Source organism: Helicoverpa armigera, chromosome 3 (genome assembly GCF_030705265.1).
Source record: "Helicoverpa armigera isolate CAAS_96S chromosome 3, ASM3070526v1, whole genome shotgun sequence".
In the NCBI taxonomy this organism is placed as follows: domain Eukaryota; kingdom Metazoa; phylum Arthropoda; class Insecta; order Lepidoptera; family Noctuidae; genus Helicoverpa; species Helicoverpa armigera.
Window position 1 is genome coordinate 4,703,813 of NC_087122.1, and position 21,245 is coordinate 4,725,057.

At 35.6% G+C, this 21,245-nt stretch overlaps 2 protein-coding genes across 4 annotated transcripts; both read right to left on the minus strand.

Annotated features, from left to right (window-relative positions):
• Positions 1 to 118: 118 nt before the first annotated feature.
• LOC110383781 (uncharacterized) lies at positions 119 to 2,861 on the minus strand. Its single transcript, XM_021344676.3, has 4 exons — positions 2,696 to 2,861; positions 2,066 to 2,293; positions 1,214 to 1,349; positions 119 to 355 (listed from the first exon to the last, which is right to left on the minus strand). The coding sequence occupies exons 2-4, from the start codon at positions 2,282 to 2,284 to the stop codon at positions 261 to 263; spliced, it is 450 nt and encodes a 149-aa protein (XP_021200351.2). The 5' UTR covers positions 2,285 to 2,293; positions 2,696 to 2,861; the 3' UTR covers positions 119 to 260.
• Positions 2,862 to 3,807: 946 nt separating this feature from the next.
• On the minus strand, positions 3,808 to 19,250 carry LOC110383829 (adenylyl cyclase X E). Of its 3 annotated transcripts, none has more exons than XM_064043542.1 (20): positions 19,115 to 19,250; positions 16,421 to 16,606; positions 15,994 to 16,140; positions 15,552 to 15,717; positions 15,078 to 15,280; positions 14,403 to 14,552; positions 12,819 to 12,937; positions 12,362 to 12,506; positions 11,931 to 12,067; positions 7,766 to 7,915; positions 7,346 to 7,490; positions 7,191 to 7,268; positions 6,969 to 7,105; positions 6,530 to 6,700; positions 6,135 to 6,447; positions 5,697 to 6,060; positions 5,431 to 5,609; positions 5,096 to 5,354; positions 4,736 to 4,860; positions 3,808 to 4,650 (listed from the first exon to the last, which is right to left on the minus strand). In XM_064043542.1, the coding sequence occupies exons 1-20, from the start codon at positions 19,115 to 19,117 to the stop codon at positions 4,249 to 4,251; spliced, it is 3,579 nt and encodes a 1,192-aa protein (XP_063899612.1). In that variant the 5' UTR covers positions 19,118 to 19,250; the 3' UTR covers positions 3,808 to 4,248. The 3 variants fall into 3 exon arrangements, with proteins under 3 accessions (XP_063899612.1, XP_063899610.1, XP_063899611.1); XM_064043540.1 differs by having other exon boundaries at positions 15,552 to 15,771; XM_064043541.1 differs by having other exon boundaries at positions 15,552 to 15,771; positions 16,421 to 16,603; positions 19,115 to 19,243.
• Positions 19,251 to 21,245: the final 1,995 nt, after the last annotated feature.

A 21,245-nucleotide genomic window follows, 5' to 3' on the forward strand; every position in this document is an offset into this window, starting at 1 on the left:
CGTATTATTTATTGGTTAGATGTTTCTTGATTGCCTATGATGCCAACTAAAGAAATGTTTACCACCATTTTCAATTTTTTGGTTAGGCAAAGTTCTACACCACAAAAAATAACTCGTATTTAAAATATCAAAGCATTTACTTATACAATTTCAATGCGTTACAATAAATGTGAGATTTGGACAGTATTTGAATGATATATAAGCGTTGTTAGGATAATCATATCATTCAGTATATTTTGTAATATATTATTTTGTTTAACTTAGTTGCCTTCTTCATCCGTGTCGGCGTCAGACACGTCCGTATAACATTCAGCTTCCATTGCTTTTACCCTCAAGAAGTCTGTAGCCTGCGGACCTGAAATCAACAACAACAGATGTTGTAAAGTTTATATACCCATGTATTGTTATGTTAAATTAACGGTTGACTTCTCAGGGTGCGTTTATATGAAACGAGCGAATGTTCATTCTAGCCGTACTCTTCAGAATTCCATTTGAGATATCAACTAAAGAAGTCTGTGAGTCTGATAACAAACGATGACATTTTTTATTTAATAATAGAGTTCAGACAAACTCAATAGTATCCTCGCCAAAAGTTATCGATATACACGAACATGCCAAAAACACTCGGAACTTCCGAATGTTTAAATACAAAAATTTATACGAGCGTAGAATTAATTATCTTCTACCAAAGTTTCTGTTATTGTTGTTTACTTTAGTCGAGTTGTCAATAAACTGCGGGGTATCCTAATGACTCATAGCAGAGACAGAACGCGTAATAGGATTACGATAAACCTAGCCTTGTGTAACATTCAAATTGAATTAGTTTTATTTGACCTTCGAGTGACACGTCCCTAACCTGAACCATTGCCCTAGTTTGGCTTGCTACTGAGATTTTACCGAGTTTTTAAGGTTACTGAAATGTGCTCAGTAAACTTGTAAGATTTTGCTCGAGCCATAAAAGTCGTAAAGCTTACTCTAGTCTATGCATTACTGTTTCATTTCTCCATTAAAAAAACATTACATAGTGTCACGGACAACACCGTAAAGGCCGCATGGTATAAGCAATTTATTGTCATACCATTTCTCGCTCATTTCGAATAGCCTGTCTTAAATTCAAGAGTTAGCAATAGATAAAGAGTTATCCGTTTTTATTGCTTGGCCCACATAACTTTTAGGAAACCCCCACTTAAAATAACAATATTTAAATGACTACCTTCCGTATATACGACATTGGCCCCGAAGTCCTGTATAGGCGTTGGTGTGATGGAGCGATCATCGCCACCCTCAGCATTATCCTCGTCGTCGTCTTCACTCTCTATTATTATCTCTTCTTCTTCGCACTCCTCAACCTGAAAATGATAAGAACTTATATGAGACGAGTTAAGCGCTATCCACACATTTTCGGGAAATCGTCCCTGCCGTGTTCCGTCAGGGACGGAGACATTATCGGCGTGAGTTTCTGGCATAATGTGTGAAATTCTCCTGCAGTTTCTCTATCTTCCCACAGCTCATATACCCAAATACGTTTTTGGCCTGCTGATAGACTTCTTGGTCATCTGCTTCTTCTTCATCTAGCGCTATTGCAATCATTGCCAACTCTTCTTGGTTTAACAAAGACATCGTGTTGTGTGTATCAGCTAACGAAACAGATTACAGTGATACCGATTTCCCTGATATGTGTGAACACGGGTGACGGATGGCACGTCCCTGACGGGAACACTGAAACGATCTACTCGGAACACGGATAGCCCTGATCCGTAAATGTGTGGATAGCGCTTTAACTTAAATAACTTTTGCGTCTTTACTTAAGCATATGATGCTCTCTCTTCGTTATGCCAGTGCTCACTGATTAAGATTTATACATCAGGCCATAATTTTTTGTAAACACCTACTTAGTTCGTGGTGTTACCCCCTTATGCCTGAATATGGTCAGCAGCTTAACATACCCAGTTGTTACACTGACATGACTGCATGTCAACAAAAACTTTTACACAAGAAGAATAATGTTACTTAAAGTTACATGTTTATACGTGTTTGATGGTAACGTGGCCATCGCAAAACTGACCTGAATATCAAAAGACTGCTGCTTATTCTTATAGTCAAGGAGTGCTGAAGACGACGACTTCTGTTTCTGATGAGACAAGCGCCTAACATTGCTAGGTGAGGGCGTGCCCTGGTCGGGGTCGCCGTCGCTGACCAGATACTCCACGTCCAGGTTCAAAGGCAGGTTGGGGTTGCCTGATACCTTTCGCCGGCGCAGTTGGCATTCTGGTTCGTCTGCCATTTTGGTATACTGGAAGAAGTTTTAGAGTGATATAAAATTTTGAGTTAGAGTGACTAAATATAAAACACTACAGTCCAAGAATGAATAGCAACACAACAGATGGAGATCTACCAAGTGTGTGGATGCTATAGGTTCGTCCATGGAATGAACACAAAATCAAAGGCTTTTCTTCAGCCGCATCTTCGAATTTATCAGGTGCAGACAGTATCGGAGAGGAGGTCTAGTTTTCAGCAGCAAAAGGAAGCAGCTAATGATTTCTTACCTGTACATACATATCCATTTCGAATGTAAATAATGTTTCAAAGATTTTATTGAAGTAACAAAACGACTTTAAAGTTGGTTACTACTAATTGCATTAGCATCTTCTGTATAGCATTGAAGCAAGTTTAAAATACGTTCAAATCTACTTACGAGGTGTGAAGAATCCTTGAAAATTCCACCTCCAGGTGTTGTCTTCTAATTAAAACAGCACGTCTTATTATTGGGAAATGACGAGGTATCCATGAAAATGGTGGGTGGACACTGGGGCGGGTGACGGCTAAGTAGATAGCTTGCGGGTTCTAGAACGAAGCCCCACGTTGCTAATCTGCACGGTTTGGTTTCAGGTGTACGTAACTGTGGGGAACTTTTCAAGAAGTACTTAAGGCAGTTAGGTACCTACGTAATTTTGAAGTAGAAAAAAAAATATATTGGCAGAAGAACTTGCATTTTATCTGTTTGGTCGAAAGGGTAGGTATAATTCTGCTCAGGAAACGATGCATCTTTCTCGTATTTTTGTGCTCAACCTTTGGGTAAGCCGAGAGGTTTTTGTGAGCAATTTCAATTTGGTTTTAAGTTTTGTTCAACTTATCCTGTTTACTTGGTATGTTTTCTATAGAATATTTATGACTCATAAGCTTAAATAAAAATCAAACCTTGCAGCACTTATCTAACCATTTAGGATTAAATACTATTAAAAGATTTACGTGCAGGTAATTTCTGCTAGAATAATCAGAAATGTTGATCCATTTTTACGACTGAATTGCTATGTTTTAACCCGCACGGAAACTCTTTATCTTTTAAAGAATTTGCTTTTATTTTCATGAAAGGTGACCTCATTTGAAATGTGTCATGGGCACTGACAGTAAATCCATGTTATCTGTAAATGTAGTATTGTAAAGTACATAGGTACTCGGTATAGGTACAAATTAATACGGTCTCACGTCCGAATGTTGACTTTCCCTGTCACTTGTGGGGATTCTACGCTTCATGATATTTTTGTCGTTAGGTACGCATACTACTTGAAAGGTATTGAGACACGCAAGTCGTATAAACCTAATTTCTTAAATATTATGACAAAAATGGAAGATAAAAAACAGGAATAGTTTTGTCCGATCAATAAGTTATTGGTCTAGGTAGGATGTTTTGATTACTTCATAAATAATTTATTTCATTATAGGAAAGTATTAATGCTAGTGCAAGGAGAACACATAGGAAGCCGTGCTTTCTTTACTTGTAGAGGTTATTCAAAAGAAAACTGTCAGTTATGTATTGAATCTGTTTATTTTATTAAATGAGGTAATTTATGGCGGTTGTCGGAATCTGAAACGTACTTTAAACACATGTGACGATCACTATATTTTAAATGTACAAACAAAAACATATATTAATACTGCCTAAATCTGCGGGTTTTAATAATTTGAACATTTTGCGTAGTATAAATAATCAGATAGGTATTGAGGTTCAAGAAAAATTATGCTTACCCAGTCGAACAGAGAGACTAAATTATGTCCTTAATCATTGCTACCGTACTCAAAATATAAAACTTAACTATCATTACCATCAAAGAATAATAAGCGTATGAAACATACTGATTAACTTAAATAAATAAATTATGCAATGTGAAAAATGTTTTAGTGAGCTTAACTATTCCTTTAAAACCTAAAAATACACTACAAACTTAAAAAATATATTAAAATCCTTCGTCAGCAACGTGTATCCTTTATTTCGCTTTCTGATGATATGCTAACAGCATCAGGGTCTTCCATTGGCGTGGCCGTTCTACCAGTCTCAGTATCCAAACTGTCGACAGTCCCCTGACTATCAAACGACATCTTCCTAACATCATACGTGGAGTATCTGTAGATATCAGGACTGATCCTATCGTTGGAACCAGTACTGAATGTGTTGGCCCTCATCAAGAAGTAGCGGCTCCTATCTTCGATTCTGTAGAAGTCCATGCTGTCTTTCTTCTTGATCAGGTTGAAGTTTTCGTCGAGGGGCACGAAGTAGGTTTTTATGTAGCCAGCTCCCTTGACAAAGGTTTCGCCTCGGCAGGTCGTGAGGATGCCACATTCGTCCAATATGATGGCTGTGTTTTCTGTCACCTGCGGAAAAAAATCATCATAATTATTTTTAGCTACTTTGGAATCAAAATGTTGGAATTGGTACAAAAGATTGTACTTTCATTACCTGTATTTTGCCAGATTCACCAGTGGAGTCCATTCGTGATGCCATATTAACTGCATGCCCCCAAATGTCGTATAAAGGCTTCTGTGATCCTACAACGCCAGCTGCTACTTCTCCATTTGACATACCTGAATGAAGCAAAACAAAGTAGGTAGGTACATAATATTAGATAGTGATGTTCAGTCCAATAACGCAATTTTGTCAATGCGTTATCAGTAAATTGATTATTTATTGCTTCTTGAAAAACGTCGTTTATCTGTTTCGGATATTGACTGATTGAAATAAATTGGTCATATAACAAAAATAGAACACCAAGGAAAGTGAAGTTGGAACGTTTATACCTAAATAATTATAGTAGCTTACCAATACGTAAGTTTAATCCCTCGAAGCTCTGAAACGAGCCTCTATTGAAGTTCTGCAGCTGCATCATCATTGCTGCAGCGAATTCCACCATGGTTAGCACCACAGCTCGACTGTATGGGCTGTTCTGGAGACTTTCATGATTCGATACGGAGTCTATAGACTCTCGCCTACTCGGGTCTAGTCCACAAGCTGCCATGTAAGTCCAACCAGCCATCTTGATCTTCTCCACTTTGTAATCTGAAGTTCCTGTTAGAAGCAACTAAAAACAAAAGACAAATAGGATTAATTTTGATAATTATTTATTTAATCACTTAAAATAATTGATCATTACGTACTCTATCAAAATCTGATATGATTTCATCCAGAATACTCAAGAGGAATTTATCACTCATGTCCGCGTCTCCCTCCATGCCAAGTTTGTAATCAGTTAACGATGCAAACATCACTGCTACGTTGTCATACTTTTCGTAATACAATTCATCCAGAGATCTGTTTAGATTCAGGTATACTTGAACTGAAAAAGTATCACAATTTGTTATTCCAATACGAAGTAGGATACAGATATGGATGAAAAATAGAAGTTTAAGATCAGGATACGAACCTACATGCGCCGGGAGAATATTCTCAAGAAGCATGTTATTTACTTTCAACATAGTCTCCGCCTCACTTTGTTCGTCACTCAGCTGTAATTGCCATAAGTGATCTAATCTGTTTCTGTATTCAGTAGTCCTATCAATCCAGTACAGAGTCACGGTTATCACTATGACAGCTAAAGTATGAGAAATCCGAGGATCCAGTCCAACATTCCAAGCCACATCGTCTATAAAAAGCGAAGTTTTGATCTCCCAAACGATCCATAAGTAGAAGAAGGTCATTCCACCAGCGACGATCCATTTGAATATGAAGAAAACTCTGCTGAACAGAAAGTTCAAGAGCAAGGCCAGGCCCCAACACTGAGTCACATGCTGGAAAGAAAGGCAGTGTAAGACGAACTGAATGACTGCTTATGCATAGAACAAAAGTAAAGAAATGTGATTACCCACGAAGATATACAGTTAGAAAGAACAGTTTCAGCAGCCGGCACCTCAACTTCAGTGCACGCGATAACGTTGACCACAGAAGTAGCAGCAAGACTTATACTTATCATTAAGTAAATAACAGTTCTTATCTTAGCGGATCTTATGATTTTGGCGGAAATGTCGTAGATCCATCGCAGGTATTTGTTCCTTGGTTCTTCGAAGCCTTTATATTTGGTCCATAGAAATTGGAACCAAGTGAAGGGTTGCATTAAAATTAAAGCTAGTAGAAGAGCACTAAGTAAAACCCAAGCATACCATTGAAAACCTTCGAACCTGAGAAGAGAAAAAGTGTCAGTAAACAAGTGGATCAATCAAGAAAACAGATAAAATGAAGTACATTTGATGCTAAACTTACCATCTGGTAGTGAGTCCGTTAATCAGCAACATGAGTGAGAAGATAATGAGGCAGCAGGTAATGTAATACTTAAACAGTGGGTCGGGCAACAAGAGGAACTTCTTTTCCATCTGAAAGTCTTTGAACATCAGAGTGAATCTGTTCAATTTAGACTCGTTTCGAAAGTGTTCTCTGAAAACAGTTTTGAAGAAATTAGTCTTTTTGCAATTCAAACTTTTATGTAGCTTACTCGTAGTCTTAAAGTAGGTACTTATATAATTTTTAAATAAAAAATGATTTAATATTGTGTAATCCGAGATAAGTATTTCCGCCAAACTAGGCGCGCGCGAGCCTAAAAATGATAAGCCTTATACGCTTCCGTCTGCCGGAAATATTTATCGTCGGATTTGGTTAATAGCAAATTATAACTCTCAGATTTGATAAGTACGTCTAAACTTACTTTCCGTTAGTCATATCTTCTATTTCCTTTGCCATTTGAGCATCAGCGGCTTTCAACATTTGCTGATATTCCACTAAATTTTCATCCATAAACGTAGTTGTTCTTCGGAAGTTATTAGCGCTTCTATTTTCCGATCGCTACTAGAAATACATAAATAATATAGCACATTATTGTATGAAAAGGTTTTTTAAATTATTTGTTGGTATAATGTTTTGTACTTACTCTAGCAGACGTGTTAGTCTTCGTTATTATTTTGTTGAAGCCTACAGATGCTCTTCTAAATGGTTTGTATTCAAGAGCCTGAAAGCAATGTGTAGTATACTATCACATATTTAAATCACCAATCAGAACTAATGTGTGACTGTGTAAAGATTTACCCGTGATGGTCTTGATAGCAGATACGTTTCCAATTTGTTTTTCATAATAAAGGGATCATTTTGAGATTCAAAGTTAGGTTCAATGATATATTCCCTGGCATAGTCCAAGAGTAATTCGAGAGTTTGTTTGGTCACGTGCACTTTTCTGAAATAAGAAAAACTGCATTACCGAGACTGATACACAGAGATACGTTATCTTTGTGTTATTAATTGAATACACTTGTACCTACATATGCATAAATGTAATCCATGATTTTTGTTAATCAATGTAATTGATATCTGTTTTAGTGTCTGCATTCATTAGCATTAACGTCATAATAATTTTCACACCATTTTTGAAACTCTCTTGTCTCTTCACTATATTTAATGAATAAGGGGAAAGTACAATTTTGGGAATAAAGTAAAGTTATTTTATCATACCCAGCTTTTCCAGTGGACTCCATTTTGTTGGCAATTGTAACATCCTTCGACCAAACGTCGTATTGCCATTTTCTGATACCAATGAGGCCGCTGAGGATCTTCCCGGAATGAACGCCTATCCTCATATCTATGTTCAGCGAACGCTTTTCTCTGCAATCGGTAAAAATATGATTGAAGTTGGTATTTGAAGCTTTGGGTTTGTATTTAGAACGTCGACTATACCAGAAGTCATTATATTACTTGTGAAACATCCGAAAAGTGTTTCTTTCGTGTGTCGTAACGAAGACGTAAAAATACGACCATCAAAACAATAGTTTATCTAGCTAATTGTCAAATGTTTGTCGTAATCCATCACTTGTCATCAGCAAGTGTCAAGTACAAAGAAAGTTGTTTGCGTACTTTTATTTTTATTTTATTTTATTTTATTATAATCGGAAAACATACAGTATTAACAACTAGGTAACAAAAATAACAAATTATGCATCTATTAACCAATAACATGTTTTCGCATTTAGGTTTTTATGAAGAGCATGCTTGAGAGAGAAAAGGAAACAAAATTAGGAATAATATAAAAAAAAGGAAAACCTTAACTTAAACAAAACTACATTACTACACTGTAACAATAATACGTGTTGCTACTAGATAGAACAGCTATCGAACCAATGTTTAGTCAGTAATCTATTCAATACATGTGGTTTAGTAACGAATAAGTCAAGTTCAGAAAAGTCGACCAGACTGTTGTAGAACTTTGCGCATCTTATAAAGAACGAATTCTGTCTGTAATTAGTATAACAACGGGGAACGTTAAGAAGAAGGAAGGGTGTTCTAGAAGATCTAGTGGGAACGCGTAAGTTAATCTTGGAAAGAAGTTGCGGGGCATCGATATAGGATTGTGTTAACTTAACGAGAAAAGAGATATCCGATATATTCCTTCGCGCCTTGAGTGGTAGTAGATGATATCTTTTGCATCTCAATTCATAATTATGGTCGCGTGTTTTACACTTATACTGCAGGAATCGCGTAAAGTTTCGCTGAACAGATTCCAGTCTTGAGATATAGATGTCATACATGGGATTCCAGACCTGCGAACAGTACTCAAGTGAACTACGGACGAAGGAACAGTATAAGATTTTAATTATTTTGAGATCCGTAAACTGGGAACAAGACCTTTTTAAGAATCCCATGGCTTTGTTAGCTTTACTTACTATATGATCTACGTGCCTCTCATAGGTAAGTTTGGAATCATGTATCACACCTAAATCCCGTATGGAATCTACTCGTTTTAGCTGGTCGTTCTTTAGCGTATACGTGTAGGATATGAAGTTGGGCTTGCGAGTAAATGTCATTGAGTAACATTTTGACACGTTGAGTTCTAAATTATTGGACCGACAATAATTTTCAAGCCTATCGAGATCTTGCTGCAAGCAGTAGCAGTCCCCGAGGTTGTTTATGCATTTAAAGATCTTCATATCGTCTGCGTAAAGTAGAAATAACGAATTTCGAAAGCACGTATGAATGTCGTTTATGAAGATATTAAATAACAAGGGCCCAAGAAGTGATCCCTGGGGAACTCCCGAGGGGACTACATACCGCTTAGACACAACTCCATTGACTACAACAGCTTGGCTACGATTCTTTATGTAGGATGTTATCCACCGGTATAAGTTACCATGAATGCCTGCATGAAAAATCTTTTGCAAAAGGATAGTATGATCAATACGATCGAAACATTTACTATAATCAGTAAAAATACAATCCACCTGCCCCCCATCGTCCATACTTGTAGTAACGAAGTCGACAAAGGACAGAAGGTTAGTACTAGTCGAGCGATTTTTAAGAAAGCCGTGTTGTTGGGGAATAAATGTCGTAGAAAAAGTGCTATAAACTTGCTTGTAGATGATTCGTTCAAGAATTTTACCAAACAGGCATAATTTGGAAATGGGTCTATAATTATCGATGGCACTCTTAATTCCACTTTTGTGAACCGGTGTTATGTAGGAGTACTTCCATATACTGGGAAAAATTCCCTCCGTAACAGAACGCGTGAAAATAATCTTTAGAGGCTTAACTAAACCTTTGGCACACTTGACAATAAATAGCGGTGGTATGTTGTCGGGACCCGCGCCTTTAGTGAGATCCAAAGATTCTAAAAGAGTAAGCAGATGGTCAGAATTTATTTCAATCTCGCCTATGTTTAGTGCTGAGTCGGTAGGAGAAAAGGAACTTTGGGGAGCAGAATTTTGGGTTGAAGTAGGAAGGAAATTGGACTGAAAGTACGCAGCGAAAGCATCACTAATTTCATCATTTGTTTTATAGCAATAACCTTCAAATGACATACTGGACGGGAGAGTATTAGTGCCCTTTTTGTTCGCTTTTATAAAAGACCAGAACATTTTTGGATTTTTTATGATGGAAGCTTCAGTTCTAGTGATGTAAGATTTGTAACATTCTTCCTCAATTGCTTTGGCTCTGGTGCGAAGTAATATATAAGAATCGTAATCTGACGTGTTGCCGTAAATACGGTATTTACGAAGGTATTTATATTTCTCCTTGAGTATCTTTTTTAAACTTGAGTTATACCATGGGGGGTAGTTTGAAGGATAAATAGTTTTGTGAGGTATGTACTCAGTAATTAAACTCTGAAGGTAGTTATAAAAAATATCAACTGCGTCGTCTAACGAACTACAATGCAAGTTATCTTCCCAGGCGTACTCATTCAATAACCGATTGATATTGTCGTAGTCCCCTGACTCATAATAAAGTTTCGTTCGGGGATTAGATTTTAATGGCACATCAAAAAGGCGACCAAGTTCAATATCGAGAGATTTATGGTGGTCATCTTCAGGAACAAAAGGATTGAGACAGGCGTTAACAGTCAAATCTACGTTTGATAATACTAAATCTAAAATTCGTCCCTTGGACTTGTTACAACAGTTATTGTACTGAATTAAGCTACACTCGGAAAGAATATCAAAAAAGTATGTTTGGGACTCTCCAGTTATACCTGAAGGTTTTAAACAGTTGCCTACACTTGACCATTCTACATTGGGCATGTTAAAATCTCCCAGTATTATAAAAGAGTCGTCGGGGTTTGAGTTTATAATAAGTGATAGACTGGAAGAAAAATTTCGTAACTGCGTCTCGTAGGAGTTCCCCAAATTCTGCTTGCACAGGTAAATAACACAAATGTTGAGTTTATGTATAGTGCGGTCCTTTTTTTTGAGGGTAATTGTAACCCAAAGATCTTCGGCTGATGATGACCAGTCGGAACGAACTTCAGCTGATAGTTCACGTCGCACTGCCAACATCACACCACCGCCCAAGGTTTGTTTAGTTTTACTATAATCTCTGTCCCTACGCCAAACTAAATACTCACTACCAAATAGTTCACTGTCGCTAATACTATCCAACAACCAGGTTTCTGTAATCGCAATAACGTTATAAGAATTTAAGAATACATTACGTTTGAACGTATGCGTCTTTGTTCGCAAACCCCGCGTATTTTGATAGTATAACTCAAATGAAGCCATATTTATAGATAAGAAAATAAAGATATGATAAAAATTCTAATATTATAATTATAAATAGAATAATAACATACGCCCCTAGACCGAAGTAGTAAATAGTTAACTTAGACAAACAATACGAATTATAGTATTTAAGTGCAACACCACAACCACAGTATAAAGTGAGTACAAAAAATACCATGCGCAAATTAAGCAAAAATGAATAAATACGAACTATATTATAGCTTTTTAAAAGGACGGTAAACAGTAAAAAGTGTTCGACAGATAAGCGCCTCGAGTCCGCAGTGACGCGGGCGCATGCAATAAAGGCGCAAGCAATAATGGCACATATGCCGCGGTATATTACTTATAGTACTTATCGTACTTATAGTACTTATAGTACTTATCAAAATACATTTTCAAGTGAATTAAGTAAGTCATGTGCGATAAAGAAAATACCTGCGATAAAAACCACAGAACAAAAAGAACCAATCTGGACTGTCTTCGTTGTGGTAAAAGCATAATTTTGGACTTGTTACTTAAACGTCGTCATCTCAATAGGTTAGGTAGTGAGGTATTACCCAATCATTATTTAAATATACCCAAACCACACCATTTCCTAGATTCATGTTCAACATATTATATGAATGAAGTCATACCTGACGTCTTTAATGATGTTGATCATCTCCAGTCCAAGATCGACACAGTTCTTAGCGTGTTGAGCACTCGGCTTTGGTATACCACTGACGCAATAGTAGCAGTCTCCCAAGAACTTTATCCTGAGTACATCGTGTTCCTGAAAATTAGTTTCTGCCCCTGAATTATGTTTTATAGTTTGATTGAACACAACATAATAGCTCAACCTCATTAGGTAACAATTTTATAACAATCTCTATGTAAAAGTTGGTATTAAAATTCGAACTCAAAGTACTTGCACAGCTAGGTGTCATAGATTTGCAACGATGCAGTGAAAGGAAATGCTTATTGCGTAATTAGGTAAGTATGCCATTTTAATTTGCCTTTTAACAAATATATGAAAAGTCCTGCCACATTCTGTATCATGTTCTTCAAAACGGTCAAGATGCTGTACCTCAGAGGCTTCATCAAATCTTCCGAAGAGCTCGTTGAGTAGTTCTACCATCCTCATGGGAGACAAAGTTGTGGATATCATCGTGTAGTTGACCACGTCGGCGTACAAGATGCTCACATTGTCATGTTCTGCTACGTACAGTTGGCTGTAAAAGGTATAACTTGATAAAGATACAAAGGAGTCCAAGGTACAAGGAAGAAAGAAGGAAGAAGCAATTTTAAGTCAAAGGGTTTTATTTCTTTAAACCTATTACAGATTCTTCTAGAACGTCATGAAGGGGCCATTTTGATGTCTCATCCAAGGAATGTGTACAGCTCCAATAAGCTGGTCTTATGGAGAAATTCCAAGGTTACTCTTTCTAATCACAGTCTTCCAAATATAATAGAAAGATAAATAGCAACAGTATTATTATATACAGAGATTATGTTATCTTTTAGGCATTTAGAAGGGAACTTACTTGAATGATTTCATATTGTGGCTCAAAGAACGTGTTTCGAGGCCAAGAAACATATTTCTGATATCTTGACGTACTTTAGAAACTATATGTTCAGGCAGGATGCTCATCATCAGACGTTCCTGAAAAAATCGTATATTAAAAAATGCATTTAGTGTTTTATAGTCCTGAAGGGCGGGCACTTTTAGGGGCTCTTCTGATTTCCAGCCTAGTGTGATTATGATTTTGATTATATTGTTTTAAATTAAAGATTAATTATTTTTAATATGAGGCAAGTATAAAAACATATCTTGTAGGGATTTGGGTTTCTCGGTAAATCTATTCTGTAACCACGAAAGGTGCTTGTATGTTTTACCTAGTAAATCCGTTAGACTACCGGACCAATTACCGCTTCACCGAAAGCTATGTATAAAATAATTAAGTGAGAGTTAGTGGAAGTTACATACGACCGAATTCCGCTGAAATGTGTGTTGTTGTAAGTACCTAATAAGTATTACCTGTAATTAAAATTTCTGAGTATTGAGATAGTTTCGGCATTTCGCGCTATGTTAGTTTGATTTTAAAGACTGTGTGAGCTTAAACCAAGTTCTCAGTATAACATCAAATAAAGAAATGACATAAGGTATTAGATCATCTACTTTATCAGTAATTTATACAAATAGAAGGAAAAAATAAATAAGGATTATGTAGATGATCAAGCATTATTATCAGTATTATCTATTTATATAATGTTTAATTAGAATTAAGGAATTTTGCTTAACAGCTCATTGTTTTTCAAACGCTTACAAATTAAAATTTTACTAGAGAAAAGAAAATGTACTCTCGCTTACTTCTTTCTTATACAATGTCAGAATAAGTAATCAATCATTATTGGATAATCGCTTTAAATATAAGTACCTACGAGTTTTATCAAGAGATTAGATAATTCAGCTTTGGTTTATATTAATCTGGGTAAGGGAAAAAACCTTTGCACTAAGTGTAAATCATTTAGGTAAGTACTCTATACAAGGAAGGTCACAAATCGCAAGACGAGACTTTTATTTGCAGATATACGGTATTACAGATGTTTAGTTAGGTAATATTATGTACAGCATATCTTACCACTCAATCGGTATGCAAGTTTTGAGTAGGTAGGGACTCAAGTCCGTAATCAGTAACCCCAAAAAAAAATGTAATGTGAAAACTTATCGTCACAAAATCTTATTTTCTACTAGTGGCCCGCCCTCGCTTCGCTTCGGTAACAGAGTTATATATGGGTTGACACCTCTAAAATTATTATTAGTGGTGTCTACCATATTATGCATGTATTATAGACATCCTTCCTCTTGAAACTCTATATCTGATAAAAACCGCATGAAAATCGGTTGCGTAGTTTTGAAGATTTTAGTATACAAAGGGATATAGGGACAGAAAAAACGACTTTGTTTTATACTGGGAAGGGTCTGCATAGCTCGCCTAAGGTGAAATGACGTGTCCCTTTACTACCGCTCTCATACAATCTTTCGAAGAAGTGCCTCATAAGATCTTGGATGACCTTTACGTGTAAATTCGTGAAAGTCAACGAATCAGAATATCCAGTATGCTTACCTCTTGGTCCTTAACAAATTTGAGTCTGAGCGTACTTTCAACGCACGCTCTCCGGTCTAAGAAGGAACGCCTCGTTACAATTTCATTCATCAGTCTGAAGTACACTCCCATCAGATTCACGCCGATTAGATAAATTATATCGGATGATACCTGAAATACACAGATTACTTAAAATATTTGAATACTGTGTCATTAATATAACTGCGATTGATAAGCCTTGAACTTTGTAATAGTAGGTAGGTACACCTAATTGCACTTAGGTATTAACTGTGTTCTGATCAGCTAAACTTTTTGGTACATAAATTGATGTCTGAATAGCGATTTACCTCTAGTATTTTTGATGCATTATTATCATAACATCTGCACGAGTTATCATATTTGGCCGATGGGTGGCGTGACTGATAAATCAGTTGATTAGAATAATACTAAATAGCAATAATAATAAATAAATAGCTCTTATTGTCTTCCCGAAGAAAGTCAATTACGCCAAGAGATAAAAATAAAACCAGTTAATTAATTACGCTAATTACTTACGTGATTTCCGAGAATATATTATCAAACCCAAAATATTTGATTGAAAAGTTGTTATAATTATCCTCCCAATTGCATATTATTATGGGGTACATATAACATTTTCAACACAATCGGATCTGTTTTATCTAAGTTTTCACTTACCACTATACCGATTTGTGGGTCCTGGTCATACGTGAAGAATGCAAAGATAAGAACATAGATGGTACTGACAAAGATACCGAGGAATATAACCAAGAAGTTGTTCCTCATTGGGAGGAAGATGTAGCTTGATAGTAAGGCCATTGTTGCATAGGCTGGCCTTAAAGCAATGCCTTCGAAGTAACTGTAGACGCTAATAGCAATGTCTGAAATAAATGTCTCATGTTATGTATGACCTATGATATAATGAAATCTGTCAAAATACTTAGGTCTAGTTGAAAACCAGCGTCAGGTAGTAGCTTTCTGGTATAATGCTGGACTGAACCTATTTCTACCTAGTGTCTTTGTAGGTCCATGCCATCTTGTAAATGTAAGAAAGGTCGAAATTAAGTCTGTCTCGGTTTTTCTGTACCTTTCAGTAGTAAGTATGAGCAATCCAAAGTAAACTGAAAAATAAACAAATAAAAAAAATCTCACCTGTTAAAGCGAGATCCAAAGTCACGATGAAAGTAACAAGAATTGGCATACAATAGCATTTCTGTTTCATGGGATAATACAACGGTTTCCATAGAGTTAAGATAGGTATGGCTATTCTCAATATGTACATTCCCATGGTTAAATACGTTGATGTCGACTGAATTGACTGGAAGAAAACCGTGATTAATGCAAATATCTCCATTTCAGGGTCCGTTGGTACCTGTGAAATAATTCTGAAACTAGTCCTTTTACAAGTAAGTTGCAAAATTATGTATTTGATTTTAAGGTGTTTATTACTTGTGTATATTTTTTGTAATGGAATTTAGAACTTGAGTTTTTATAGTTTGTTTTATGGGAGGGGCAAAGGAAACTAGATGTGAGACAAATGTTTTGGTTTGATTTAAGGCTCTTTTAAAAAAATAAACATTTGATGGAAACTTACCTCTGAAAATGTGCTAGCTACAACTAAGACTACATGTACTGTAGAGAAGAATACTAATAACGTTAAGTAAATATAAATAAGCGTTTCTCTCAGTTTGTCGTCATACTTTCTGTACAGTCCTTCTAAATCTTTTTGGTCGAATTGGTCCTAGAAAGAAAGAAACAATATGTATCGAGAATTTATAGTTTCAGCAACAATGAAAATATTTAGAATAGAAATACTCATATAAGTATTTTTGACAGCTGATTAGCATAATTAAAAAGTCTTAATTTTATTTATTGTCACTGAAATTATTATTACATGCTCAATCTTCATTATGCGTTAGGCTGTCGTGATAAAAGATTAGCAGAACTACAAATGTAAAAGTCATCAAAATCTTATAAAACTGGAAAATTAAATGTAAAATTCGATTTATAAAAGGACTTACCCTCAAATATTTCCAATTCCACTGTTTCCCTCCAGCTAACTCCACCTCCTGCATTCTGAAGTCATGTAGCGATGACAGAAGGCTGGTAGCTCTGCCAGAGTTCATGGAATACCGCGCCAAGAGCTCTAGGGCTCCCACTTGGAGCACCACTGACCCCATGGTCCGGGATAATGATTGGTCATCCTGCTGACAAAATAAAAAAATAAATGAGGTTAGAGGTTTGACAAAGGTGGTCGTATTAGGTTGGCCGGATTGTTCAAGGGTAACGACGGCCGTGAGATGTAAAGGGACCATAAAGATACGTTGATGGTGTTCGAGTTAGCGCGAGTCCACTGTTAGCATGTGTTCGCCGTTCGCGCACCAAGTTTGCAATTTCGCGGAAATTTTAGATTTCTCATTCACAGCGAATTAGGCCATTGGATTGATTTTAAATCTCAAATGAGCATTATTTATCAATGAATTACGCTTACAGTACAATTATTCATGAAATTCAAGATATAGGTAATCAGTAATTCCGTCAATGGCGCCATGGAATGTTACCGAATATTTAGCTACTTACTTATCTGCTCTCTAACATACTAATGTTTATTTATCGCATTTGATTTATTGATACAATCATCAATCAAATAGCATGTAATCTTTATACATAGATTATATTAGGAGATGATTAGGAGGGCCCGATATTGCTAGACGAATTCGTTTAGTCTTAAAATTGACTGAGATTGTAAGAAGGATAAGCAAGGTAGTATCTTTTTATGACAAAACTAAGTATCATTAAATAATATTTTTCATGTAGTTTCTTGGAATTGTCGGCATGTAGTGAAGTGAAAAATTCTACAACACATAAAATTTTAGTAATTCATAGAATTCACCGCACAGCACTATTATAATTGGGAAATTCCCTATAATCTGATATATTGCAATACTTAAATGGCAAAGGATCATAAAACAATAAATACCATTACATTCTTTTATTTATGAATATTGTCATGATGATAACATTTTATTTATAACACAATTCATGGCACACTCACAGTACCGAGCTTAACTGTGGAGTCTTACTCTGCAATTTATTAGTTATTATTCGCCAAGATTACAACGGGAATATCAATATTAATTGGTATGAACAAGCTTTTTATTCTAATGAATAGCAACAATTTTATATAGGTTTTTGTGCACTTGTGTATAACATAATTTCAGCTTAACAACATTCTGCTAACAGCAACAACTAAATGTCTGACCTATTTCAGCAATGGCAAATTGGCGCTGTTTATACCATGGCAGATAAAATTAAATAAATATTTATTTGGTTGCTAATATTGAACAAAGATTTTTCTAAAACAGTTCTTAGAACTGAAACAATTAGATGATTTTTTCAAATTAATTGGAAGCATGATCGATTACCATCGAATAGCTGGAATTCAGAAGCAGGTAGGTAATATAGGTATCGATAAAACATGGAATTTTACTACTGGGCTTTTCAAAACATGTGTCGCAACTATCAAACAGAACATTAGTTAGATTCAATTTATAACAAAAGAAATAGATGTATATCAGTTTAGACGGTATCACGGCTAACTACTGGCCTTATCCGTATCCATAATGAAATATTTTGTTGATAACAGTATTACTGGAAAACAAGACATATTTGCAATGTCAGGGAATGAAGAAGCGTCCAAATTGAAAGAACTGTAACTACTTCTTCCAATGTTTCTATCTTTGGGAGTTTTGCTTTCAATCTTTGCTAATGAATTTAATAACGTAGAATTTAAATTTGGTTAATACACGGAATCTGTTGAAATAAAGTTGAGGAGCCTGTTCGTTTGTTTTTTTGATTGCACCAACAGTGACCACTGGAGTGATTTGAAAAAATGTTTCATTATTGAATGGCCTAATTATCGAGAAAGCCTATTTTAATCCCGGTGCGTGAAGTAAAGGTACCTATCTAGTTCCTACGCAACGCGGGCAAAACAGGCCAAAGCTATTTTTCGATAAAGTAGGTAGACTATGCTTTACTTGGTTATCACAAAAAACCGTTCTTGTTTTGTTTTATTGTTATATTTTACAAGGCGGCTTAGGTGGTCGATTACCTTTCATTGTTTAATTTGACATTTGATGACCAACTTTTAAAGAATTTTGATAACTGCACACATGCATTGTACTTACTAGAGGTTTCTGATTAAAATGATGATAGTAGATGTTATATATGTTGAATGTGATGTTGAATATGTGGTTGCTTCAGAAATTACAAAAAAAGTTACAAAAAGGTGAACAAAGGGAATTATATGGATTGAAGGAGGAAGCATCTACTTATACTTATGTGTCAATCCAATAGTATAATTTAACAATGTAACGTGCATAAGATCTTAATTTACTTCTGAACAACAGCTAAAGGTATTTGGGATACCCTCAATTTACCACAATTCACATAGCTGGCTTAGATATAGAAAAAATATTGTTTGTTAACATAAAGAATGTTCAATAAATAACAGCAACTCAACTTTGCAAAACTTGCACTCACATAAAAACATAACCTAAGCAAATAAAACATTGATAAACCAATTATATCCGCATAAGATTAGCGGGAATTTACTGCATTTATCACTCTCAACCAATCAGTAAGCGCCAAAATTGAAACAAAAGACACGCGAAATTAAATTTGAAAAAAGAAAGGAAAACAAAAGAAGATCTTACCATATTTGTCAACAAGACGTTTCAGTCACAAAAGTTCAAAACAAAACATAACACTGCACTGAGTGACACACCGACTACCGATGACTACTGACTGACTCTGACTGATAAAGTCTCTGACTAAGGACGATTAATTTCGATAAGCGCCACTTTACGGCCACAGATATTAAGCAGATAGTGGCCGCGATTATCGTATTAAATTGTGATTCAATCAGGTGTATTAGGAATTCAATTATTTGGTATTATTGTTATTAGAAACTTGAGAATTCGAAAACCATGCCCTACAGTGAATCGATAACAAATTCGCACTATCAGTGTTTAAGAAACACTTTAACTGCAAAACTCATTTATTATTCCTCAAAATATAAGGCACTGCACTGCCAATACTGTGTACAAATCTTTTTGATGAAAAGTTTTTTTTGTGATATTACTAAATGAATCCTTCTGTTATGTAGGTAGCGTAAATAAACTTACTAACTTTCTAAATCAAGGTTCCATCTATACTTTCACCGTTCTATCGTCGGCACTTTTTCGTACAAAAGCCAGGTACTGAAAATTTTTCTTTCAACAGTTACGAGACAAAAAAAAACTTTTACAAATAACAACAATATTACCTGCAATCTGAACACTATTTGCACCATTTTACTTTCTTATTTATTTAACTGTATTCTAATGTTTTCCGCACACTCACAGTTTGTTCAGCACTTAGGAACAACTGACTGATACACGAGCATATAACTGACACCTTTACGTTTACACAATATAACCATTGTCCGTACTAAGTGGGTTGCGTTTATATTGCCAATTGTTTATTAGTAAGTCTTTTTAGTTTCTAGTATTCCTTAGTTCGTTTCTCTTCTATTTCTGCCTGCCCTGTTCTTAATTTGCTTTGGGGTCGGCGGACTTAAATTTTACTGTCAGCCAACACACTTATATTTACCCTTTTATTCAAGTCACCTTTCAAGCATCTACCCATCTTCGGCCTGCCTATCCCTCTCCGTCCATACACATTAATATTTCACATACCTAGTGATGGCACTCAGTACAAATCAGTTTCTAGGGAGGTTTCTAACTTGCTGTGATAAGATGATTTTTAGAAATGAATCAGACCTACTGAATAGGTCTAAATCACGATGACAAACACACCAGAGCTATCAAAAGTGACCAGTTATATTAGGTAATTATTTTTTCTGATCATACAATACCTACGTTTCTTTACTTTTCCCTTGCTTCGAGGAACACCCCTGTACATTCGAGATCATACGCCTACTATCCAGTAAACTATAGTTACCTATAGTAAACTATAGTTTACTATCCAGTTACTATCCAGTAACTATCCAGTAACTGGATAGTCAACTATGCGTATGCGTACGCGTATGGATATGCGTATGGATGATAGTTTACTGGCATATAGGTTAATGGACATAAAATAATAAGTGATAGGTAAATATAGAAATCTAAAAACACGGTCCAGGTACACCCGTGAGAATAGTTTACAGCAAACTAGATGAACACATCCTCTAATTGAGTGTGAAGTTCGTTTACTTTGTTACCGACTGTTATGAGCCGTACTTGAGGGAAGGTGTGTACTTTGTATCTACTTGATAATTGGTTATTTAAATAAATATGTGATGGTGAAACGGTCATTGTTTGATTGATAAATTTTTGAGTAAGTAGTGGGTTATTGTTTCAAGTGAATATTTACTATTCTTTGTTGTCTAGAGATTTATCAGTAGGTAAGCAGTAATTATTTGTTTTGAGGTAAAACTTTATGACTTCGAGTTAGTTTGCTGCATTTCTTAAAAAAACCCTCGATTGTTGCGTTGGCCCTCATAATTTCTGAGAATCCAAGATTACACAACATTCAGAAACTAGGGTATTTAACATTAAGATAGCTTGTTAAAATTTACGACTCAATATTGTAACTTCTCCGAAAAAAAACGAACTAAAACTGTTCCGTTTTCTTTTTGCATCTAAAACTAACTGCACTAATCTTTAAATATTTTTTATTCATATTGAAATTTTTTATAAAGCTGTTTTGTTAAAGATTGTCTTAGTGCCCTCTAACGCAGAAGCAAGAAAGCGCAGTCTATCGCGTTAGTAGTTGAAGGTGAGTGCTACGTGAAACGAGTCC